The sequence below is a fragment of the Populus nigra genome, chromosome 5, assembly GCF_951802175.1.
Source record: "Populus nigra chromosome 5, ddPopNigr1.1, whole genome shotgun sequence".
NCBI lineage: Eukaryota > Viridiplantae > Streptophyta > Magnoliopsida > Malpighiales > Salicaceae > Populus > Populus nigra.
Window position 1 is genome coordinate 22,947,293 of NC_084856.1, and position 26,242 is coordinate 22,973,534.

Sequence of the window (26,242 nt, forward strand, 5' to 3'; positions counted from 1 at the left end):
TTGATCCTTGATAGTGCTGTGTTTTGATGCTAGTCGATGAGCCACAATAATGTTAAATTTACAAGGACAGATCCAAGAAAAGCAATGCAGGCCTGTATTGGTCTCTGGGAGTAAAAAATAAGATCTCCCCATGATAAAGGCTGCAATTATTGCTTGAACCATCATAAAGGGAGTATAAAATAAGACCCCCTGTTAAATTTATGTTAAATTACTTGATTAACTAAACTTAATCCTGTAATATTGAATTATTTGATGAAAAAATTATTTAAAACATGATCAAGTGACATATTTAAAGTCAAATAAAAAACAAACCCCACTTATTTTTAATGTTAAAAATTATTTTTCAACATAAATTCTTTAACATATTAACATAAAAAAATTTAATATAATTGAAATAAATTGTGATTAGCATGCTTTCTGGGGATTTTTCTTGAAAATAAGATTGCCCAAATAGAAAGATATCCCACGGCATGTGTAATAACTAAATTCAAACGGCATTGCATTTGGTGTATAAATTAAGGTGTCAGAAGTGTGATATCCCACTTTCTTCATTATTTGTGTGTAACAACCTTCTCGTTTCCTTATATCACTCCTGGCCAAATTGAAGTTTCTCAAATTCTAAAGTTATAGTTTTAAAATTATATAGGAATTGAGAGAAAATTCTGATATTTTTATTGAAAACTTAGTAATTCAATAATCTAATCTTAAAACAATACTCCCTTTGTTGATATAGAAGTTTAAAACTGACCTAATCAAAAGAATTAAAAACTAAGTGAGAAAAATAATTAAAATCTAAAATTAATTAAAAAAATAATTAAAACTACAAAAATAGAATCTTCGAGGCCTAATTTAAAAAGATTTATGTCGTGGATATAGAGTCATCTAGAGTACAATCTAGAGTACAGTTCAATAGTCGAATATAAAATTATGATTGTTTTAGACACGTTTGATGTGTTATATTAATGCTTTGAATTATAATATAAATATTAATAGTTATAACACAAATAATAGTATTTTAAATATTAATACCTTCAATTATAATAAAAATAATAATATTTATGGCACAAATAATAATAATAATAATAATAATAATTTTTAATTTTATCCTTCAAAGCAACTATATGATTTTTCTTTGAATGTTATTATTATTATATTATATACATAAAGCTAAATCATATGGGAAAGGTTATTTTCATCAAGACTTATAGCATTGTAGATTGCACATTTGATGGTTGCATGGTGTGCTGCAACCCCACACACAAACACCTTGCGCAAGGGCATTCATGCCCAGCCACAAAGAGTTCCAAGGCTGCAGGGGGGAGAGGTTAAGCCCTAGGTTGTGGACACCTAGTGTTAGGGCCAGATTCGTAAGTCTGCTGACCTACACACTAGGTCCGAACATGGACCCCCTTCTATTGGGTCATGCGTCCTCACCCAAATCACTTGGATCTAGACACGGGTCGAGCCCTTAACCCCCTTGGTTCTATCCAAGGTCCAATCCCATACCCTTTAGGGTTCAAACATGGCCCCATCCCCAATGCTCTTGGGTCCAACCACGAACGCAAACCCCAACCCGATTGGATCCGGACACGGACCCAACCCCCTTTGGTCAAGACATGAACCCATCAACCAACCCCCTTGGGTCCCCACCCCACCCCCAACCTCCTTTGGTCTTGATGCGAACCCAACCCCCCATGCGTCCGTACTCTAAAGGACCCAAACACCAACCCTATTGGGTCTGGACAAGGACCCAACCCCCCTTAGTATGGACACGGACAGACACAACCCCTTTAGGTCTGGACACGAAAGGACCCAAACCCCTTGGGTTAGGCCACCGAAGGACCCAAACCCAAACAAACCCCTTGGGTCTGGACACTGAAGGACCCAAACCCCAACCAATTTGGGTCTAGACCCTGACCCAACCCCCTTGGGTTCAGAAATGGACCCATCCCCCAACCCCCCTGGATCCGTACACGTCTCAAAACCCAACCCCCTTGGGTCCGGCCACAACCCAAACCCCAACCACTTTGGGTCGGGACACAGACCCAACCCTCTTGGGTCCGGGCACAAACTCAAGCCCCCAAACCTTTTGGATTTAGACTCTAACCCAAACCCTAACCACCTTAGGTTCCCCTACGGAACCAACCCCCTTGGGTCCAGACATGGACCTAACCCCCAACCCCCTTGAGTCCCCGCCCGACCCAACCCCCAACCCAGCCCCTTGGGTCCCCGCCCGACCCAACCCCCAATCCCTTTGGGTTCTCGCCCTTGGGTCCGGCCAGAGACCCAACCTGCAACCCCGTACTTTGAATTATAATAAAAATAATAATATTTTTTTTTAATTATAATTCTAAATATTCATATAAAAATATTATTATTTGTATTAAAACTATTATTAATTTTATTATAATTAATAATGTTATAATTAAAAATATTATTATCTGTGTTATTAATATTATTAGTTTTATTATAATTAATATGATTAATAAAATAATTAATAATTTTTTAAAAAAGTATTATTAATATTGAAAAAACATTATTTTTTATATTATAAATTTTTATAGTATTTTTTATGAAAATAAAATATAAGCCCGCCGCGTACCGCGGACACGCAACTAGTTATATCTAAAACAAGAACTGAATACATTATATATAAAATTTAAATTAATTAATGAGACCTTGACATTGGAGTCAAGGTAACTAGGGGCCGGACTGTGTTCTTAAGCAAAAAGTTTTTCACTCCAAGTCAATTTAAGTACGCCTTATTGATTGGGAGTTAATTAAAGAGATTAGCTGCCACTTCATCATCAAATCAAAATTAGAATGTTAATGAACTCACCATTGCCATTAAGCTCCATTGAGTGCAAACAATGAATTTATAAAATAGTCAAAAGTGGGATGTCGTGATTTCAACAATGCCGTTTCAGAAAATTGATAGTCATGATGAAAAGAAGAATACAGAATTGTTGAGTTGAAACGTGAACGTCGTGAACGCCTGAATTGTATGGTGACGATGGTGGAACTGATGCGTTTGCATAGCACCAACCAGTACTTTCCTAATGATTTCCTTGCGGAAGAAATTATGGCATGTTGGAAAACGATGCCACCCTAACAATCCAAGAGTTCAAATTCAACTTGAATAAAAGCATGCTAATTTAGAGGAGAAAGGATCCAAGAACATCATGAAACAGGGGATTGTTCTATTTTGTTATTTAACAATCTCAACAAGCTAATTACGAGGTTAGATTGTAGGGTCTAATTTCAAATGCAAGACTCTATTGATTCTCATCATTATAGTAATAAAACCATGTACATTTTTATTAAACTAAGAGGAAACGCAAAATTAAACAAGAAAATCTTAAGATTTCAGAAATAAATCTAACATTGTCGAACGGATTGTGACCAAACCCAGATTTGGTGGAAGACAGAAATATGAAGAGAGAGCAGAAATTGATGGTCTCTTCTGCTTTTCCTGGCCTCCTTGTTTTGCATATAAGGTTCGGCCTGTTGTGCATACTGGATCGAAAGCAAACACAAAAATAACACAAAACAAGCAAATTTACGTGGTTCCCCAAAACCGGGTACGTCCACGGAGGCAGCAGATTGTATATTAATGGAGGAATGATACAAACACTCTACTCAACCCAGTACAATCCCTCAAACCCAGTGTTTCACTCTTTTCTCAGTATTTCTCTCTCTCTCACACAGTTGCACTCTCTCTTCTTCCTCTGCACACACACTGCACTCTCTCTTCTTTCTTGTTTTTCTCTTGTATCTTCTTGAGAAGGTCTTCTTTCTTGTTTTTCTCTTGTATCTTCTTGAGAAGGGGAAGCATCATTATAATGGCTGAAAAGGAGAGGGTGGTTGGAAAGGAGAGGGTGGTTGAGGGTTGTTGAGAAAAAAATATTGACAATTTGCTACACGGCCATCTAAGCCTTTCATGGGGTTTGAATTTCCTGGCCTCCTGAGTTAATTTAATCTGGGCTAGACTTGAATATTTCAATATATACACTTAAGGCTGGATGAGCTTGTCTCCTTAGCAGGCCTTCTTAGGCTTTTGTGCTGCCAAACTATGTCAGCTCTAAGCTCATTATTATCTGAATGCAATCATTGCATACTTGCTATCGATCGAGAAGAGTTTTTTCCAGATGGATTACTCTCACATTGCAACAGCAGTAATCAATCATGGCACCCAACTCAGTGGAAACGGTGATCGGTACAATGACTTCAAGTCACGGTTACCTCTTCTTTTCTTTTTCTTTCTTTTTTTTTTGTTACGAAAAAACAAGTAAAGTGTATATCTATGGAATTCAGTTACAGAAAATGTAAAATACACTTGTCATGGCTGATTGAAATCGTGGAAGAAAAAACTAGAGGAAAGATAACCGATTGACCCCCAACGAAGACCAATGCAGAGGAATTTCAAAGGGGAAAAACGGTGGCGGCTTTATGATGCAGTTCATCTAAAGATAAACCTAACCTGAATTAATTGTTTGGTCTCCTTCAAATCTTGATATGACATTACATTTTTAAAGTTAAAAGTGCTGAAGCACAATTCAGCAACAAGAACACTTCCAAAGAACACTTCCACAGAACACTTCTTACAGGCAAATTGCTAAACATGCAGTGAGCAACCATTGATTTGGAATGCGACTGCTTCTCCACAGAGGATTACAACAAATTCAGAAAGCAGACCACACGCTCCTGATAAGATCCAATCACCTTCTGAATCTGGACAACTTGGGAAAGTTAATAGCCAAAAAGCAGCAGCAAGTGTCGATGCATTCTTCAATGAAGTAAAACCACCTGCGTCGCCAATGCGGATTTATGCGCAGTACTGCTGCAATTGTCAAGACCATAATTATGTAACACACACCAAAGCTGGCATAGAAACTGTACATGTCTATGAAGCCACCATCTCCATTGGAATCGTTAGGCACTCTCGCGGATGGTGATTCTGTTTTGTCGCAACTGTTTTGCAATGGAGGTCCATAAAGAAGAGGATTCCCTTTATAACTGCTCTCATCGAAGGTAGCAAATTGATTTTTCATCTCCGGTGTTCTTCCTGACAAATTATTGTACGACACGTTGAAAACTGCTAGAAAGTTCAGTTCAACGAGTTGTGCAGGAATTCTCCCATTCAAGTTGTTGTGAGAAAGATCCAAGCTCTCTATCTGCTTTAGGTTGGAGAAGGATGAAGGGATCAATCCAGTGAGATTATTTTGTGACAGATTTAGAGAATATATCCCACTTAAGTACTTTCCCCATTCTGTCGGGATTTCTCCAGTGAATCTGTTACAAGAAAGATCCATAGCAGACAAGTAACGAAGGATATCGCCCTCGTAAGTGTAGAAATTCTTCTTTGATGTAAGCTCTACGGATATTTTTCCACTGATCTCTGGCCGCAAACCTTTTTCATAAAGATAAAAACCATCGTTCCCCAATTCTCTTCCCCCTATGGATGCAAGTACTTCTTGCCGGCTTCCATCATCTCTTGACTCCCAACCAGTGAAGACCAAAGTTTTTTCATCCGATGCCGTAAAATTTAAATTGCTCAAACATGAGGGTAACGGACCAGAAAAGTTATTTTCTGAAAGATCCAATATGCTTAATTTCCTTAACAAGCATAACTGTTGAGGAAGTTTCCCATTGAATTGATTAGATTTGAGAACAAAAATGCTCAATTCCGAAAGGCTATCAATCCAATTTGGAATGGGCCCAGTTAAGTTGTTATCGCCGAGATCAAATGTCACCAAATCAGAGCTATTATAAAAAGCATTTGGCAGTGGACCGGTCAATTGATTTCCGTATAGGTGGACATTGCGTAAATATGGTGCAAGGAAGCCCAACGGCAAAGACCCAGACAGATTGTTTTCAGAAAGATCTAAAAATTCAAGCCCAGAAGAATTGAAATATTCTATTGGAATGGTACCTTCAAAATGATTTCTGGACAAGTCAATTCCCTGCAAGGATATTGAAGAGTTCCCAATTCCCCTTGGAAGCATGCCGGACAAAAGATTGTTACTGATATCAAACCACCGAAATGATGATGCAAAGGTACCCGATACTTGTCCAGAAAAGTTGTTTCCATCGAGAAAGATGTAACTTAGGTCAGCCACGTTGAGCACAGAGAGTGGTAATCGCCCTTTGAAATTGTTATTGGACAGCTTTAAAAACCACAACGAGGAGCCTACTGTTGGCAAATTATGCTCAAGCAGTTCACAAGACATGTGATTGTTGGAAAGATCCAAGTATTGAAGAGAGCTCATATTCCCAAAACAAGGAGGAATACAACCTGTAAGGTTGTTGTTAGCCATCATGAAGTTCTTCAAACGTGGAAAAATCGAACATATGTTTCTTGCAACTTGACCATGTATGTTGTTGCCAGACATATCTACTGTCTGAAGGTTGGGTGTTGGATGTTGTGGCAGCTGCGAAGGACCTATAAATGAGGTGTCTCTCAAATATAGTCGATTTAACTTTCTATTATTCTCAAACAGCCAAGATGGGAAAGGTTCTCCAACGAATTTGTTGTGGGATAGATCAACAAACACTAAATCATGTTGGCTACGCAGGAAGTTTGGAAATCCAGCTTTGAGTGGTTTTGAAGTACAGTTTGAAGCACTAAAAAAACGAAGCCGGAACTTGGGAGCTGAAGGCTGAAAACTGGGTGCAGCTATTAGCTCATTGTTATCGCATTCAAAGAACTTGAGGTTGGAGAGGTTCATAAATGAACCAAATGATATTGGAACTTGAAAGTGGTTATATGAAACTGAGAGGTATTCAAGCTGCGGAAGATGAGAAAGGTGACTAAGGGCAATATTCCCCTCCAATTGGTTGTCAGATAAATCCAAGGATCGTAGAGATGATAGATTTCCCAAACAAGGAGGAAGTACGCCCTTTAGATTGTTTCCGAAGAGAAATAGCTGTTCAAGATTCTTCAGTTCACACCAGCCTGCAGAATATATCCATATGTTCATGTTAAGGGAATAGGAATATAACAATCATGTACTATATATTGAGAGATCTATTCAACAATACAAGTTTTTTAGTGATTTAATTTACTTTGGGGAGGCAGGGTGCCATTTAGCATATATACTAGCTTTCCAGAGACAAAATTAATTCTGTGAGCAGGCAGGTGTCCATTATTTCGTAGAAAACTTGTTGTTATGGTGCATTCTTAATATCAGATAATTTTGATGAAAATAGTTATAATCTTTTATCCGATCGGTTATATCAAACTGATATTTTAACAATGTTCTATAGCTAGGTTTTGTTCTCTAATTAGGCCTAGAAATTTTTGTGCCTATACGATGAAAATAGTGGTGGTACAGAGCAGCCATTCCTTTCAATATTGACTTAAATTAGTATCCCTGAGAGAAAGGGTCTTGAGGGATGGTTGTATGCCTTAATTAAGCTGTTAAGAGGAGAATGATTCTGTTATTTCTTGCGTGCGTAATCCTCCTACCATTATATATATATATACACTTCCCCACATGCATCATTACACGATTTATTATATTGTTAACTAACTCTAACTGACTCCATGCATCTGCCAGCTACCCTTAATTTAAGACTGAGAAATTTTAGAGATTGAGAAACTCTAGATTTTATCCTTTTCTTTACGTAACATTAGGAGTAAATTTCTAGTTTAATAAAACATAGATATAACACAAATTAATATCTAATGAAGTCAACTGTTATTTGGATTTCAATACTCTTATATATAATTGTTCTTTTGTAGAATTACCTTGAGCAGGTAGGGTGCTATTGAAGTCAACTTCGTTCAAGGATAGGACTTTAAGAGTAGACAAGGGTCCAATGTTCCTAAAAAAGCTTGCTGGGAGAGAAGAATCATCGAGGAGCACTTCTTCAAGGCTAGACGAATTCCACAACCCTGTGGAACAGACCAAATAAATCCATCAATATATTATAAATATCATATTGTTTTAGGCACCAAAACTGTCACTGACCTTTCCCAAAGTGTTTAAATTTACTATAACGTGCTTGTAAGGTTCTGAGGGATGGCAACGCTCCCAATGACTCTATCAAAATGCTTTCCTTGAAGTCAGATGATTTCAGATACAAGGTTTCTAAATTCCTTAAGCCTGTGATAGAGAGAACAATTAATCAATAATAATTATTTACAATAATTCAATAATTTATAATGTTAGAGTTAATATACAAGACATAGTTTAAGTTTTTAAATTAAAATAACTGTTTAATATAATATTAAAATTCTAATAATTAGATATTCACCTTCATTTATTTTTTTAAAATTAAAAAATTGAACAAAAGTTAATAGTACTATGTATATGTAAGTTTCAAATTATTTCACTTAAAAAATGCGTTAAAGAATTAATTATATAAAGCCTTTTTAAGGCTTCATCCAAACAATTACTTATGGGTTAATACACATGTAATTATTAAACCTCAGTAGGGAATGCCATCCGAGATAGGAATGATTTACAACTTTACCATTGAGACCAGTTGATCCTGTGAACCTATTGCTTGACAGATCTAGAGATTTGAGAGTTGAAAATCCACTGAGAGATGATAAAATGCTGTCGTTTAATTTATTGCCATGTAGATAAAGTTTCTCCAAATTCCTCAACCCTGAAGCTAGCACTTGAAAACCTGAAAGAAGATTGTCATAACCAAAGAAATTAACATATAAATATATATATATTTAAACCATCCCAATATCCATCAAGATTCAATGTAAAGTTACTTGAAATATAATTAGCTTTATGTGTTAGCTAAAAGAAAATTGAAAGCATAGAACCTTGGTTCTTTAAGCCACCAACTAATTGGTTGAAGCTTAAGTCGAGAATCTCCAGTTCTTTGAAAGGCAGAAACAAAGACGCATTGAAGTCCAAGTCTTCGACTGCATTGAGATCATCAGAATTTACATCTAAAAGATGTAGTTCGATCACTCGGTTTGTGGCGATGTCACACACAACCATATCCCAGTTACAGCAATTAAAATGCTCTTTATCCCAACCTTCTAGATCATAGTACCCAGCACCTGCATAATTGAACCAAGCTTTTATCTCTAAGAGACTAATTCTCTCTTCCTCCAAACAACAATGGCTCCGGTCGTTGACGAAGGCCAGTGCCATGAGCAGCATCCACACCCACATTTGCCTCATCTTCATAACGCTCCTAGCTACTTGACCAAATACAAAGGCAAGCTGTCTCTTATATACAATTTAATTTGTCCTCTTCATGCATTTGATCGGACAGTGACAATATCTGTATCATTGAATTTTCTATGCTGAATTATCCAAGGGAGACTTGGGCTTCATTGAATGAGAGAGTCTTCACGGATAGTGCTAGCCAGGGGCCTGCACCACGGTACAGATCGCTCGGTTTGTGGTGTTGGATTAAAGGATATTCCAACTTCTTGTTTACTGCTTTACTTTTCTTCATAGACTTGGGAAGTCAGGTGCTATATATGAACAATTGATTTGATCTTATGAAATACATGGCAGAAGAGATTAGAAAATGATTTATATTATCAATAATTTCTTCTTTCTGCACCTACTGATTTTTATTTCTTGTGAAATATTTAGAATATCTCTTTTGAAATATCAATATCGCCTACCCCCACTTCCTTAATTTTTGTCAATGGAGTGAAATGATTTCCGACGCAGCTATTAATTTCATCAGCCACTTTCATTTGTTTTTCTTCATAGACTTGTGAAGTCAAGATTCCTATAATCCACATCATCAAAATGAATTTGATCGAAGAAAGGAAAAAATGGAAAAAAATATATATATATATTATCAATGGCTTACTAAAAATAAATAAATAAAAACATCAATTACGAGCTTCATAAGATGATTTTAGCTATTAATTTTGTCTTAAACTCAACAGAATAATATCCTTTAATCTTCAACTGTTGTCACTTGAGATTTCATGTTTGTGTTTTCAATTAAGATAACACATCCATTTGTCAGAAATACACCCCAATAGTCTTAATCTGAATTGCACTTTGCTCTCCTTTTCCAGCGATCAATACAGATCAATCTTTATTATTTGCTCCGGGTTGCTGCTGCTGGTTACTCTGTCACGGATTATTTTTTTTCACTAGTCAGTTATCCTAGTGCTTGCTTGGACATGCTCAACAATGGAGTTTCTCTAAATGTAATTCCCACAGTGAAATCTTCTGTCAGAGTCATTTCATGGCGGAAAAGATCAGGAAAATGCAGTCTTGAAACATCAAGCGAATAGTGCCCCGCAGGAAAAATTCGTTTCTGACGGTGAGATTTGTAATGTGATCCTAGCTAGTAAACCTGCTCAACCAAAGATCATAAATGATGCCAAAATTGTAGTCAAAGAGACTTGGAACTCATTGAATTTTCTATGCTGAATTATCCAAGGGAGACTTGGGGTTCATTGAATGAGAGAGTCTTCACGGACAGTGCTAGCCAGGGGCCCGCACCACGGCACAGATCGCTCGGTTTGTGGTGTTGGATTAAAGGATATTCCAACTTCTTGTTTACTGTTTTGCTTTTCTTCATAGACTTGGGAAGTCAGGTGCTATGAACAATTGATTTGATCTTATGAAATACATGGCAGAAGAGATTAGAAAATGATTTCTATTATCAATAATTTCTTCTTACTGCACCTACTGATTTTTATTTCTTGTGAAATATTTAGAATATCTCTTTTGAAATATTAAAATGTTTGTGTTTTCAATTAAGATTACACATCCATTTGTCAGAAATACACCCCAATAGTCTTAATCTGAATTGCACTCCTTTTCCAGCGATCAATCTTTATTATTTGCTCCGGGTTGCTGCTGCTTGTTACTCTGTCACGGATTATTATTTTTCAGTAGTCTGTTATCCTAGTGCTTGCTTGGACATGCTCAACAATGGAGTTTCTCTAAATGTAATTCCCAAAGTGAAATCCTCTGTCAAAGTCATTTCAAGCCGGAAAAGATCAGGAAAATGAAGTCTTGAAACATCAAGCGAATAGTGCCCAGCAGGAAAAAATCGTTTCTGACGGTGAGATTTGTAATGTGATCCTAGCTAGTAAACCTGCTCAACCAAAGATCATAAATGATGCCAAAATTGTAGTTGAAGAGACTTGGAACTCCCTGCTGATGGGCTGTTTATTCTGCCAAAATTGCATGGGCTGTGTTACAGCCTTCGTAATGGGCTTGGCTACTTTGGGTAATTAAAAAAACCAAAGTTTGGTACTCAAACTTTTAATTGCTATATATATTTTGTTTTAAATATTTATTTTTCAATTTCATCTCTTAAAATTTATTTTTTATATTAATTTTGGTCTTCATTTTTATAATTGTTATTTGTTTTTTCCTTATCATTTTCTTATTGAAATTTTTTATCTATCAAATTTGGTCCTCATTCTTTTAATTATTACTTATTTTATTTGAAATAATTTATGAAATGTTAATTATTATTATTTTAATTTCTTCATCTTTTACTTTTATTTTTATTTTATTTTTTAGATTTAATTTCTATTATTTTGATTATTATTTATTTTATTTGAGATAATTTATGAAATTATATTTTTTTTCAATTTCATCCTCATTCAGCTTTTTAATATGTAAGATTTGTTTCTCATTATTTTAATAAACTTGAGAAAATAAAACATTAATAAGTTATTTTCCAGCTCATTTTCCATGACATAACCAAACACTAGAAACTGTTTTCCAATTTATTTTTCATTACACTACCAAATATCAAAAAATAATTCACTTTCCTGGAATTCACTTTTCAAAAGGAAATTACTTTCCAGCAAATAAATAGAGATTTTCAGAAAAATCAGAAATCAAATTCAATTTTCAACTATGATTTCAAGAGTTTTTTTTTTTTGTAAGTTTGACATCCTTTAATGTTTTTATCTTTTAGAATAGTTTATCCGGGTCGATTCCACTTTGCTTCAACCGACCACAATGATCCTATATCTATCTATACAATAATCAATTAAGCGGTCGATTCCATTTTTTAGTTTGAACTAATAAAACCTATACTTTTTTTCAAGCTTCAGTTCATTTTATTGCAGTTTCTGAAATGAATTCTACAAATTCAAGATATATATGCATCCTTAATGCCATATTAAAGAGAATATATAGATAGAAGAAGAGGAGGAGTTTTACGTGATATGGATAGCGTGATGCTCCTAAGCCTAGAACCAGCTAACTGTGTAGGGAATTCCGACCGGTGATGTTCTGATATTTGCCCATTGGAGGTTAAGCACACTGACACAATATTTAACGTGGTTCGGCAAACCGCCTACATCCACGGGAGAAGCCATTGCATTATATAGGGAGAGAACAAGATTTACAACAATAGAGGAGGAGGAATCATCCCCTCTTTGGCAACTCTCAACCTCACTCTATTTCTCTCTTTTCAGTGCTGCAATGGCAGCTACTGCTGGCTGCCTTGGCAGCCCACTCTCTCCTACATTTCTCACATCTTTGGCTCTACACTCTCTCTTAACTCTCTCATTTTGCTCTCTAACATATGCCTCTATTTATAGGCATCCATGGCAGCTCCTCTTACTCTTTTGTCAATAATGGTAGCTGCCAAACTTACCAAACTTTGACATTAGACAATGGTTGTTGGCTGCCACCAACAACCCACCATTGCAGCCATCTTCTTTGACAATGGCAGCCATATAATTGGCAATATTCCAACAATCACCCCCTTTGCCATTTATGTGGGCAATTGTTCTCTTGCTTCTTCAGCACACGCTTGCATCCTGCAGCTCTTCCAAGCTTACCATTCCGAGAGTGTCTTTGGCCAAGTTTCCAGGTACTTGCCAAACCTTTTAATCACCAGAGTCATCCAAGCACCTCTTTGCTCACTCCAAAGGATCACTTCAACCAGATGGTTTATCATATCTCATCTGAAGAGTGTTTAACGCTTGTCTCTGGAACAACATCCCCCTTCAAGCATATCAACCATGCTTGGCCCGGAATGATTTATCAAGCCTTACACCAAGGCTTACAACACCCCCTCAAACGGATATTTCCAAGTGCGACAGTCATTGAGTATTTCAATGTGATCACGAGCTCACCACTCTTCCAAGAGTCTACTCATCCTGGAGTTGCGTCTGCCCTCTGTTCCACCGTAGGAACCACGCCTTACTTCTCCGTGAGTCTTCCGCTCTTAGTCTCAAGAGTCTAGGTAGCTCTTCACCTTTAACCATGGGGACAGCCCATTAAAGGTTGATCCATCTCTATCTTCATACTCTGAGTATTACAATGTCATTACTGAGCTCACCACCTTGACAAGAGTCAACTTGTTCCCGGAACCTGCGCATGCCCTCTGCTCCTTCATAGCAGTCGCGTCTTAATGCTCCACAAGTCATCCACTTATTGTCCAAGGCAAATTTCTTCTAGTTCATTGATCTTTAGCATGGGGGCAATATCCATGAAAGTCAATCCTGCATTTGTCTCCATACTCATCATAGCCTCTTCATTGGCTATACACTTGTCCACTTATATCCAGCCATCATATTGGCTCTGGGGCGTCTCCGCCTGTTGTCATGAGACGGTCTGAACTTGGACTCATATCATGGTCCTCACACCTTCCATCCGAGGTGTCTCCGCCTGTCGTCATGCGGCAGTTTCTACTTGGGCTCATATTTATGGCCCACACACCTTCTTGCCTGAGGTGTCTCCGCTCATCGTCATGCGGCGGTTTGTATTTGGGCTCATTTTATGGCCCACACACCTTCTGCCTGAGGTGTCTCTGTTCGTCATGAAGCGGTCACATCCTCCTTCATCGGGGATGTCTCCAGTGACTCTAAGATTCTCTACCACCATGTGGACTTGGGAGAGGTCACTGCCACTGATCACACAGAAAGAAAGAGTTGCGGTGCACTCTTCGCAATCTTCCATCTCATTTTCTATGTTTGGAGCTTCTATGCCTTTCTGCTTGATAGCTCCACCCACACCAACTCTCTTTGGTGTCTTCGCCTTTCATCGGCGGTCGCACCCTCTTAATTAGGTGCTTCTGCAATAGCTCATCTTTCCATCATTGCATGCATTGGAAAGGTCCTCGCTTGTTGCCTTTATCAAGAGCACAAGAGACTTCCTGTTGTACAACTTTTTCACACAGTCTCTGCTCTGAGCTTCATCTAGGAACTCTTCTTCTCCTTGCACCTATCGTCTCATTACAGTACCTCGTTGGATCCTACGGGTACTCCTGCACAATCTCCGTGTGCTCTCGTGCAATTTCGGTTCTCCAGATTTCTCCCTATTCCTTGCTTTTATGTTTGACAGCAGCTCATCCTGTCACAACATTTATCCAAGTCAAAATAGAGTGCCAATCTTAATCCCTTGTTGTATTTCTCTTCCATTATCAGGGTCTTCATTAATTCTCCCTTCGAGAAATTACAGTCACCGAATCTAACTTCTTTGGAGAAATCACCACTCCATCAGATCCTTGAACATACGGAACCCAACTGTTCCTTTGTGCCGTCATCTTGCTAGTCTTCAACAGTTTCATTACAAACTATTACATATACAAAAATAGTACTGTGTGGATGATCCTTCAACTAAACAAGTTCCCAGGAAAGATTTGGAGGGGTCACACTGGTCCCGCTTAAAACCCAATCTCCTAGACAGAACTTCTTAGAACGTATCTATCCACCGTACTGCCTTTTCGTATATACAACCATTTGCTAGCTTTATTGCGGCTTTCCTTTACAAGTGATCTGGGGTATCTCGGTTTTATACCTGATTTCTCAACATCTGGCGAGACTGCCAGTTCTTAGATTCGTCAAGATTAGTCTTCATCAATTTCCACTCTCCACCTCAAATCGTCCACATGATCGGGTGTCCAGAGCATCCCAATTTTGCCTTCCTTCAAGGCAATTAAACTTTCTCCCCACTTAGTAGTTCAGCACATGTAATTGGGCAAACATGAGCACTTTCTCCTTCTTCATCTCCATCGACCACCATGATGACCTTCAAATGCCTCTTCATCGGGCAATCTCTTTCAATAATTCACCACCACCATTTTCAGTCTCAATCGCAATGATCGGACCGTACCATTGCATCCGGAACGATCAAATTAGCTGGAAACAAGTCTGAAATCGTCCAAATCGCATTTCAGACGGCTAAGATTTGATCAAAACAATTCTGGCCTAATGAACGGCTCAGATTCAATCTCAGATCCAGTTGCACATAGGATTAGCTACGCTGGATCCTATCCCTCAGCTCGTGGCTCGGCTCCAACTCAGCTCGGCTCCATTCGGCTCGGCTCAACTCAGCTCGGCTCGAGGCTGATGACGTGGCAGGTGGTTCCACTGTGCTGACGTGGCTGTTGACTGGGCGCTGACATGGCATGCTACTGTACATGCTGATGTCACAGTTACATCAGGATGACATCATCCCTGGCATGTCTACTGTACATGCTGACATCATCTTTATCCGGGTCAGTCACATGGGTCAGGTCAACTGGTATTCGGGTCGGGTCAACTCATCCGGGTGAAGAAGACGCGTGGCGCAAGTTTTCGACGTCCGATTTCGACGCCGTTTTCACCAGTGGCTTCGTCTCTTCCTCCTCTACACAGTGGTATGGTCAAAATACAATTTTGACAACTTTTATTTTTGAGCAAAAATCAAACACCACTTCAAACCATAGGCTCTGATACCAATTGTAGGGAATTCCGACCGGTGATGTTCTGATATTTGCCCATTGGAGGCTAAGCACACTGACACAATATTTAACGTGGTTCGGCAAACCGCCTACATCCACGGGAGAAGCCATTGCATTATATAGGGAGAGAACAAGATTTACAACAATAGAGGAGGAGGAATCATCCCCTCTTTGGCAACTCTCAACCTCACTCTATTTCTCTCTTTTCAGTGCTGTAATGGCAGCTACTGCTGGCTGCCTTGGCAGCCCACTCTCTCCTACATTTCTCACATCTTTGGCTCTACACTCTCTCTTAACTCTCTTATTTTGCTCTCTAACATATGCCTCTATTTATAGGCATCCATGGCAGCTCCTCTTACTCTTTTGTCAATAATGGTGGCTGCCAAACTTACCAAACTATTGCAGCCATCTTCTTTGACAATGGCAGCCATATAATTGGCAATATTCCAACAAACTGAACATAGAAATCAAAGCTCCTTACCCTCTCTCTATTGTATCTTCTTCGAGTGGAACCCTAGCTTTTTGCCCTCCAAGATATATGTTCTCATCCTTCTCCAGTACTCTCTTTTCCATCCAGCATAGGCAATCACAACTTACCTCAACGGAAAACTTTATAGCCAACTTCAACCAATATTTAAAAGGAATTTTGTCCTTTGTTTGATAAGCAAGATCAACAGAACCTGTCTTTGACTTTCTAGCCCATAGCAGTAGCCATTTTAAGGAGCAGAAACAAACATTGTAGAGATTTATCATCACGAAAATCTAGTTGAAGCCAACTTCATCAAAACTCCACAGCCAATGTATTAGTCCCAGCCCATTTATAATCGAAACGCAATAGGAGAAGGCATAGATTGATAGGTTAAGAAAGTTCTGAAAGGTGTTTGATAATTTCTTGTTGTTTAATTCTTGAATGTTCCCTACACCTTTGGCTTTTTTATATAGACTTATATCCTAGCTTAACAAGTATTTTAGTTACTGAAAAATAAATAGATAAGATAATCCCAGCTTAATCTAAATTAAATAGTTAACACAAATCAAAACTCAGGAAACAACTCTAAAAGAAACAAGTGTGAATTGAGTTAAAACAAATATGAAATCAAATAGAGGATGAAAGGTTGATTTTTAGATCAAGAATAGCATGTATTAAAAAGATAATAAATAAAATTAGAGTAATAACATTGATACAACTTATCATTAAATTTCACTTGCAATTTCCTCTCAATTTTCTGTAGTTTTGTAGAGACAAAGATTAGTTGGTCCTTACGGGAATTTTTCTTCCTTAATTTCACTCCTATTTCCCAAACGATGGAATTCATACAACCTTTCGATTTTATTTCCACGTAAAATCCATTCTTCTCTATCAAACAGAACATAATAACGGGCCATATTTTAATTTAAATATCTTCTCCTAATATTTAAAGCTTTTTTGCTGGGAAAATATCATGGGGATTTGAGAGAAAAGACAATAGATAAGAAAGGACACGAAAAAAAGTGAGAGAAAATGATGGTGGGTCTTCATTCTTCAAGGACCGTATTGGAACTCTTTGGAGGCATGCGTGAGAGGTGAAATGGAAAAGTATAGGGACCAAAGTGTAATTTAAATGAATATATAGGGCTTAAAATGCAATTTACCCTTAATTTTTCATGGATGACGCAGTCACAAGGAGAGGATAGATGTCATTTCCGAAATGATAAGACAGGCAGTGACAATAAGTAAAATTTCGTAAATAATCCTCAATCAAAAATCATGACGTGGGGACAGATCAGACGGTTGATTGTGACTCTTTTTACCCTCTCTTTCTCCCTGTGGGGGGTTTTAGGACAGTATCGCGCGAGATGCGCGGGCGCTGTGCTCTTACATTTCCAAGGTGTGTATGAGATCCATGTCTTTATTAAACCAATTAAAATCTTGTACTTCTTGGGATCCACTGGGACTCTATTTTTTAAAAAAAAACATTTCATAAAAGTCCTCAAACTTCGAGGCTCCTCTCAAGCTAGTCTCATCTCTATCATAGCAATATTATAATTTTTATTCATTTTTAGTTAACAAAAAGTTTATGTAATCACTTGAAGTTTATACGGTTTTTTTTGTATAAAAAAAACCAATGAATTCTCTAAAAATCTCATTTTAAATCGCTTGAAACTAATTTCATAAAGAAACACAAAGATTTTATATTTATATAATTTATATAATTTGTTTAATTACATAAACAAATTATATGATAAGATGAAAAGAAATCACATAATTGATTGATTTTACAACCCTTTAAAACAAACTCATCAAAATTTTTAATCTAAATTCTGAATTAAGTAACAATATCTAATGCAGATAGGTTTGAATAATTTGATAATTATTAATAGTCAATTGTAGATTTATCACAATTAGATCATATATATAAAACCCAATAAACTCATAATATGAACATATATAACTGGGCTAACTTAAGAAAAAAAAACAAATTGGTGCAAAATGACTAGTCTAGCTAAAAAAGTTTAAATTTTAATTTCACCTCATGGAAATCATTCTCATATTTAATTAGGAGATTCTATGGTTTTATTCTATAAAAGGTATGTGTAGGCTTGAAAGAAGTTGTTTGAGCCAATTTGTTATTTTTTTAATCTTTTCACGGTTCTAGTTTAATTTTGGATTTTATATTGTAAAAACCTATATCATATCAAGATTAAATTTCAGTAAAAAAAAAATTAGAACTCTAGTTGTGGAGAGCTTTTTTTATATATATATAGAATTACGTTTTTCTTTGAGCTTGCTTTTTTCTTAACCGGATCAACTACATCAATCTCCTAAAAAAAACAAAAAAAAAAGTTCGGAATGAAAACTTGAGTGAAATTTAACAGTCTGCAACAATAATCCTTTACACCATGAAATGATCAACAGGTTTTTTTTTAAGGACAACATAAATTCTGAAAGAGCGTAGACATGAATGACAGCCAAGAACCACCCAACAGCCATGCAGGGTCTAGTCTGCATGGCAATGGTCCACTCAATCGCTGAATCCACGTGAACACAGTCTAATGAACTGCTTAACATGCATTTGGTTCTGGTAATTCAATTATGCGAAGGGTGTAGGTCCAAATTCTTCAACTTAAACGAACATGTTTGCGTAATTAAGTGTTCAATCACGTACTTTGCTATTGAAAACATTTAGAATTTATCAACAATTTAATTAAGCAGGTGTATACAAACTTCCAACATTTGTAGATATCATTGAATCATTAGTTAACACTAACTAGACTGAGATCGGATCAAAATGTGTCACTTAAGCTCTTAATATTACAGAAAACTTACAATTGCCCTGATGGTTAGCACAAAAGACCGGCTTGGAGTTCAGACTAGCCAAATTGCCCAACTCTTTAAGCCTGAATTTTATCACCATCATAAAATGGGAAAATTAGTTTAGATATACAAGGCGAAATGGAATTAATTACCACACATTTTGAACTTCAGATTGGTCATGCATGACCACTTGCAGGTCCTCCTAGTGTTAGAACCACACCTTGAAGATCACTTCTTGGATTTGATTCTTTGGCTAATGATGGAGCAGCTCTGATTACTGGATATGTTCTGGTCACTTGAGTTTGTCGAGAACTATGACTGGATTCTTGTCCTGAGAATGTTGTTGGATGATGAGAAGGCTTCAAGGTATCAATATGATTGGAGTTTGGAAATTGATGAACAATGGGGATTTGAGTTGCTGGTGATGCATGATTTTGAGCTAGAATTGCCCCTCTCGATACGAAACCAGGTGCCTGATAGATAAAATTAGGTTTCAATACGAGTTCGAAATATACTGCAAATGAGGAAGTAATGAGGAGCTTACAGGTGAAAACAAGACCCCTCTGAAAAGCTTCCCATTGACAGTTGCAGTCATTAGAAGGCCTGAGTCGAAGGCTCCATCAACTTTACCTCGAACCTCAGCACCAACCTATGGCGAACGAGAAGAAAGTGAAAAGCATGTATTAGCAGAACAGGAAGAAAAACAAAGACAAGAAAAATTGTAATCGACAATGTTTTGCATTGCACATATCAACTTAATGATTTACCAGGTTTTGAATACACCCTGGCTCCATTGGTCTATGTTCCACTGCTGGGAATGGTGTTCCTTGCCTGCCAAACCCAGCATGAACATATTGTTCTACTCTTTTATTCTCTCTTGAAACTTGGAGCCTGTGCCGGGTTTTTTGAATCACAAGTCTAGGTAGTTTCTGATTACTTGCAACACTATCAGCCTGGTAATTTCTTGGAATTTTGTTTAACTGCCTAAAGAAATTAAGTCCTTTGCAAGATGTGAGGGAATCAACTGATTTCTGAACCGGTATCTGTTCTTGGTCGGACTGAGATGGAGATGAATGGTGAGAGGGTGAAAGAGAATGCTCTTCTTGTTCTAAATCAATCTCCCATGCTTTTGAATTTGTAGGTCTAATTATCTTCTTATGATGCAGAGTATCTGAAAGGAGCGTTGGAGTTAATTATGTTCGAAGCCTTCATCCGTGCTACTCAGGACAAGGTTTTTGTTATTAAACTACCTGAACTGAACTGAAAAGGTTGCTTTGATTCTTCTGATTCATATGAGCCCTTCATGTCTATTTCATTGTTTCCCAGAAACATTGACTGCTTCACAGAAAAAAATTAATAACCCTCCCAACTTGAACAGGCATATTTAACAGGAGGCCAAGTGTTTGCATTTTGAGAGTAAATAGTTTAGTTACCGAAATATCTTCTGATCCTGGGAGAAATCTTCTCTTTTCTTGATTCCAATGTTGTCCAAAGATCTTGCACATGGAAATGTTGTATCGACCATTGGGATGTTCTGCTCCAAGTTGCAAGACCAACAACTGATTGAGAGGACGCTCATCCTCTCTGCACCTGCACATACATGCATGCATACATACATACAGAATTGAATTAAGAGACACATGAAGATTATGGGAGGCAGTGTTGAGAACAGAAGCTGCAGATGCAAAACAAAAACTTTCAATTACCCTCCATAGATGACAATATCCAAGTCGGTGACAATCGCAGTGTGAGAAAACCTCCCTTGAGGTTGCTGGCCAGATATATCAAGTTGAGTCCATGAACAAGTACTCACATCAAGCACCCAAACATCATTGTAGTAATGTTTGTCCCCAACACCCCCAATGACATAAAGCTGCAGACCATGAAGAGCACATTAAATCTCTTTTTGAAAGCCAATAATTGGTAAAGGAGCATCGAAGAATCAAAGCCTTCAAGCAAAAACAGGTGAGCATCAATAGCACAGACAACAGAATAGGGTATAACATTCCGAAGAAAAACTAGTCTAATTTTCAAATCTATTTTAGTGCCATGACTTGCCTTTGTTCCAATATTCACAGAAGCATGACCTGCTCGAACACCTGGCGAAGATCCTTGCACAACAAGCTGTTAAAAATAAAAACCATTGTCATTGCTTCAAGTCCACGAAATTCTAGAGTAAAATAGAGTAAGTGAAGCTAATGCCTTTGTCCAAGTCATTGTATCTGTATCAAGCACATCCACATCACCGTGATACCTATCACCACGATCACCACCGTACACAAAAAGCTTATTACCGATTTCAACCGCACTGTGACTATCCCTAGGAGCCGGAATACTGCCCTTAACCTCTGGAGAGGTCCATCTCATGGACTTGAGGTCTAAAACATGCAAATCATTTAAATAATTTGCTTCACCTTCTCCACTTCCCCCAAACACCATGATTCTATCATCACCAATCAAAGTTGCAGTGTGACTTTCACGAGGCAAAGGAGGAGTCCCTTTGCATTCAGGGCTTATCCACTCCTTGGTCCCAAGATCCAATATATGAAGATCATTCACCTTCTTAGAGCCATTAGTGCCCCCAAACACAATCATTTGACGCCCCACAAGAACAGCACTGTGGCTGTCTCTTGGACCAGGCCCTTGACCTGTGGTTGCCAGAGTGTTCCAAACCATTGTATCGAGATTTAGCATTAGAACATCACTGAAATCAAGACCCCCACAACATCCCTGAAATGATGAAACAAATATCACAATTCAGTGAAGAAATTGAAACTGAGTAACAGCATAATCAATTTGCTAGCAGTTCACAAAGCAATTAGATATTTCTTTCTAGAAAACACATTACTTAAATAGTAGACAGAGCCATATTTCACCAAGAAAGCAACAGCCACAGCTTTTAATAAACTTATCTATATCTAGAAAGCAGGATATGTATAGTAATCATCTTCCTACCAAATACTAATTGCCACACTAAATAGAGAAACTTCAGACAACATTTTCAACAATGAGCAGAAGAACAAAAAAAATAGCAAAAAACTAAAATACATGAAGAAAGTATGTCTACTTTGCCTAATGTTGTACATAAAGAACAAAGGGAAACAAGATTTACAGCTACAAGTTTTGACAGAGAAAAAACTATAAATAGTGGCCACCAACACACACAAAAATTACATCTAGTTGAACAAAGAGAAATTTCTCTATGCATTATGAAATATAAAGTTGATGTTGTTAGAAGATTAGACATACCCCAAAGACATAAACAACACCATGAGAGTAGCAAGCAGAGTGACCCCATCTTTCAGAAGGATTAAATCCTGAAACCTTAGGATAGAGCCACATTTCCATCTTCTTTGAAGCTTCATGTCCCAAAGACCCCATTACTAGTCTTCTCCCTTTTTTTCTCCTGAGCTGAAAGGCTTTATTTATTTCTAGTTCAACACAAGGCTTGGTGATGATAAAGAAAGTTGAAGAGAGAAATATAAAGCGAGTCAAAAGTGAACATGAACAAACCAAGTGATATATCAACTATCAGTGTCAATAGACATGAAAAGATGGGTAACTGTGGCAACCAACATCAACAGAAGGTAGTGGTGAAAGGAGCTTTTTTTTTTTTTGCCATATAAACCCTATACCATTTTAAACAAATTTTCTTTAAATGTAAAGTATTTCTACACTTTATTGTTCGTATAGTAAACCATCAAATAACATAAGTGTATAGGCTTAAAGATATTATATGTATAATAAGACTACAAAAGTGATGTAAATCATGGAAACATGACTCTTGAGTGTATTTTTTTACATTCTTAATGATTTTTTATTTTTTGGTTTGTTTACTTTCACAGTTTTGTCTAACTGAAAATGATGGAGGGTGGGGGCTATGGTTCTGGGAAATGATGGAGGAAGTGTGAGAAGTTTGAGGAGCTTTTTTCTTGGTTTTCCATTCTGCTAAACTCACATGCTATTTCTCTCTTTTGTGAGTATGATATTGGGATTGATGGAAGTGAAGTTTACCCTCTTTCTCTCTCCCTCCATCATCCTAATTTTCAAGGTGGGTTATCAATGTGGATCAAGAAATGTCAATTCTCAAGGATCTTTGGGAGAAGTGTGGGGGCTTTGTGTTGTCCAAATTCTTTTTAGTTTTGGGAAATGAGCATGGTGTTGTTTCTCTCAAAAGGCTTGGAGGTTCTTGAAAGATGAAAGAAGCACTAAGCCCAACGCAATTTAACCTTGTATAGTATTTTAAGGGAATCTCGAGTTAGTCACTGATGTATATATCCATTCTCAATTGAGTTCCAAGACAACATATTTTATCAATTAGGTCCCAAATGCTTAAGACATTTCTCAATTGGGTCATGTTTCCACTGTTTATGAATATTTCCCATCTAAACTGGATAGTTTGAGCTATAAAAAGATGTCAATTTGGAAAATCAAATTGATGAGAAAATTAATAAAAAACCGATTAAAGACTGAATTAGAAATGTCAAGAATGCTTAAGTTAAGAATTAAAAAATACTTTAGTGATAAATATTAAAGTCTTCCCCTTATTTTACTAGGAAGAATAAGTTTCACCTAGCTCTGTAGGGTGGATATATACCTTAGAGCTTATAGCCGGTTTCGAATTGTGATTATAATTATAATTTAAAGAATTTTTTATTTAGAAATATATTAAAATAATTTTTTTATTTTAAAAAAATTATTTTTGAGATAAATATATCAAAATTATTTAAAAATATAAAAAAATTAATTCTTTAAAAACTCGATGATCCTAAATAATATGACAAGTCATGCACATGGAAGCCATTCACCTCGCCATTCGTGAAATATTATTGCTGGGATTCCCCTTTTTTTCCCCTTAATATCTTCTGTTTTCGTAGCTCCAAACTACTTTTACATGAGAATTTCACCCTCCAACTATTATCCCATTTTCTATTAAGCCCACTTTTGATACCTTTTTATATTAATTTTTATTATATAAAAAAAAAACATGTTGAGAAGCAACACCAAATAAAATATAAATCTCTCAACGTAACAATTTCTTGAATTAAGTTATGAAGTGATCAAAACGTTGTGTAATTCAAACCCCCGTCTAATTAATTCATGTTCAATATTCAATTTAAATTTGAACAACGTGGGGGTTTGATTGGAAAATATACTTTGAGAGAAATCAAATTGAGAATATATAAACTTTAAGGGGTATATTTATCCTCTCTCCTTTTTTGATATAGTCTTGACGTCTTAACTGGTGTCAAATTTAAGGATTTTAGCTGTCTCCCCTTCACATGGGAAAAGAAGTAAAGAAAAACCATTGATTTTGCTTATTCTTTTCTCAAAAAAAAAAAAAAAACAATGACATATAATTCATAGGCTATAGTTGTCTTCCTATTTTAATCTAATGATTAATCTTGCTCAGGATGGACGACTTTTCTAGCTAATCATACTCACCATTCAAGATAGAAAAACAATTATTACACAATTGACATTAAATGAATTTTAAAAATAATCTGTCTCTACAATGTGATTATTCAAGTTGAACGAACTTGAGTTTTAGCGCGTGAATTCCATCTTCTTTATTTCTTTTTTATTTTTATTTTTGGCTATTGAAAATTTTAAATCTTAAGTGATTAATGTTTCAGTATCGTGTTTTTTAATTAAAAATATATTAAAATAATATTTTATATATAATATAAGTTTTTAATTTTTTATATCAATACATGAAGATCATAAAGAAACCATGTAAATAATATCAATTTGATATTTTTCAATGGTTTTGATATATTAATGTTATATATATATATATAAATCAAAGATTAATGATTAAATTTAATATAATTAACAAATAACAAGATATTTTTAATTTTTTTACAATTTTTGTAAATTGAATTCTACCTAAAATAAAAAATAAAATACTTTTTTAAAAAACAAGTTGAATTTTCTTTTGACCAGAAACTATTTTACATTAATCAACTTTTCTAATAATAAATAAATATATAAAAATTTAAATAGCAAAAAAATCATTTTCCATGGAACAATAACAGAAATTTAACGGAATTTTCATTTTTTTTTAAGGTTGCATTACATTTAATTAGCGTAACCTACACTATCTTTTTTTTCAATTCCAAGGACTGCACCATTCCTAGTACTGTTAACACAACTACTTGAAGTGTACTATTTATTTTTGTCTAGCTGTGGGAGTTTGCTTCTTTTCTTTTTTAATTTCAGATGGGCTATTTCGGGGGGGGGGGGGGGGAACTTATTTATATCATGAAAGTATCTTTGTGTCATCACATACGATGAGAAGAAATCAAGCAGGCCCAGAAACAGTTAAATGCATGTTGAGTTGACAAGTGACAGAGGCAGTGAAGTTGCTGTGATGAAGAAAAGAAAGAAAGAAAGAAATAAATAACAAGGCGTAAATACAAGCGATAAACACGGGAGAGCTTCAGTTTAAGATTAAAAATGGCCCTCTGTGTGTGTGTGTGTGTGTGTGTGTTTGTGTTACTGACTGACCCATTTTGTCTTTGCCATGTCTTGATTCTCGTGTATGTCTCTGGCCCTCTCTCCCTAGAAGCTTTGTAACTTGAAATCAAACCCTTTTCTTTCTTCTCTTCCTCGCTTTCTTTTCTTTTCTCTCTTGCTTTCTTGAAAGAAAAAAAGAAATGGACTTTTGAAGTGAAAAGAGAAGAATGACACCTATCCAATCGAGGGAGGCAGATGTGTCCTCTGATGTTTTTCACTGTTGTCAAGTAAAGAATGGCAGGAAATTATTGGGGAGGGTCTTGCTATTTTCCTCCTCCTGTAAGTTTAGTCGTGTATAGGTTTTTTCAAACCAAGTTTAAAAATAAAACTAAAACTATATGATGACACCGATAAGAACTCAAAGGAAATGTTCTATTAATATTTATAATTCTTCATTTAATATTAAAATCGATCCTCTTTCTTCCTTTCCTCACTTTCTTTCCTTCTCTCCTGCTTTTCTTGAAAGATGAAAAGAAATGGCCTTTTGAAGTGAAAAGAAAAGAAAGACATCTATCCAATCGAGGGTGGGAGGGAGGGAGAGGTGTCTGATGTTTTTCACTATTGTCAAGTAAGAGAATGGTTGGAAAATTATTTGATGGTCTTGCTGTTTTCATAAAATAATTAAATAGCTTTTATAATCTACAGTCTCATAGGAAAGGAACATTGCAATTTCTCAATCCACACACATCCAAGGAACAGAAGCACATATACATATTTTTAAAAGCAAAACACAGTTTGAAACACGGCATTACAATAAATGGGCACTTAAACCATCCCACT

At 36.4% G+C, this 26,242-nt stretch overlaps 2 protein-coding genes across 4 annotated transcripts; both read right to left on the reverse strand.

The window, feature by feature from the left end:
* Positions 1–4,285: 4,285 nt before the first annotated feature.
* On the reverse strand, positions 4,286–9,182 carry LOC133694099 (cuscuta receptor 1-like). Its single transcript, XM_062115534.1, has 5 exons — positions 8,786–9,182; positions 8,479–8,637; positions 7,974–8,108; positions 7,751–7,897; positions 4,286–6,955 (listed from the first exon to the last, which is right to left on the reverse strand). Exons 1-5 carry the CDS (start codon positions 9,156–9,158, stop codon positions 4,719–4,721), a joined length of 3,051 nt encoding a protein of 1,016 aa, XP_061971518.1. The 5' UTR covers positions 9,159–9,182; the 3' UTR covers positions 4,286–4,718.
* Positions 9,183–18,846: 9,664 nt separating this feature from the next.
* Positions 18,847–22,555, reverse strand: LOC133694137 (uncharacterized). Of its 3 annotated transcripts, XM_062115590.1 has the most exons (10): positions 22,193–22,555; positions 21,146–21,673; positions 21,002–21,067; positions 20,650–20,816; positions 20,377–20,533; positions 20,194–20,281; positions 19,711–20,114; positions 19,488–19,592; positions 19,164–19,416; positions 18,847–19,026 (listed from the first exon to the last, which is right to left on the reverse strand). In XM_062115590.1, exons 1-10 carry the CDS (start codon positions 22,322–22,324, stop codon positions 18,995–18,997), a joined length of 1,932 nt encoding a protein of 643 aa, XP_061971574.1. In that variant the 5' UTR covers positions 22,325–22,555; the 3' UTR covers positions 18,847–18,994. The 3 variants fall into 3 exon arrangements, with proteins under 3 accessions (XP_061971574.1, XP_061971572.1, XP_061971573.1); XM_062115588.1 differs by having other exon boundaries at positions 18,847–19,416; positions 22,193–22,554; XM_062115589.1 differs by having other exon boundaries at positions 18,847–19,416; positions 20,194–20,278; positions 22,193–22,553.
* Positions 22,556–26,242: the final 3,687 nt, after the last annotated feature.

Excerpts from the sequence above, each read along its gene's own strand:
- LOC133694099 (XM_062115534.1), bottom strand. The coding sequence starts at position 9,158 with ATGAAGATGAGGCAAATGTGGGTGTGGATGCTGCTCATGGCACTGGCC. Across the intron at positions 8,638-8,785 it reads TGGTGGCTTAAAGAACCAAG|GTTTTCAAGTGCTAGCTTCA; the intron begins GTTCTATGCTTT and ends ATCTTCTTTCAG. Across the intron at positions 8,109-8,478 it reads AGGATCAACTGGTCTCAATG|GCTTAAGGAATTTAGAAACC; the intron begins GTAAAGTTGTAA and ends TCTCTATCACAG.
- LOC133694137 (XM_062115588.1), bottom strand. The coding sequence starts at position 22,324 with ATGGGGTCTTTGGGACATGAAGCTTCAAAGAAGATGGAAATGTGGCTC. Across the intron at positions 21,068-21,145 it reads ATACAATGACTTGGACAAAG|CTTGTTGTGCAAGGATCTTC; the intron begins GCATTAGCTTCA and ends TATTTTTAACAG. Across the intron at positions 20,817-21,001 it reads CTGTGAATATTGGAACAAAG|CTTTATGTCATTGGGGGTGT; the intron begins GCAAGTCATGGC and ends CATGGTCTGCAG.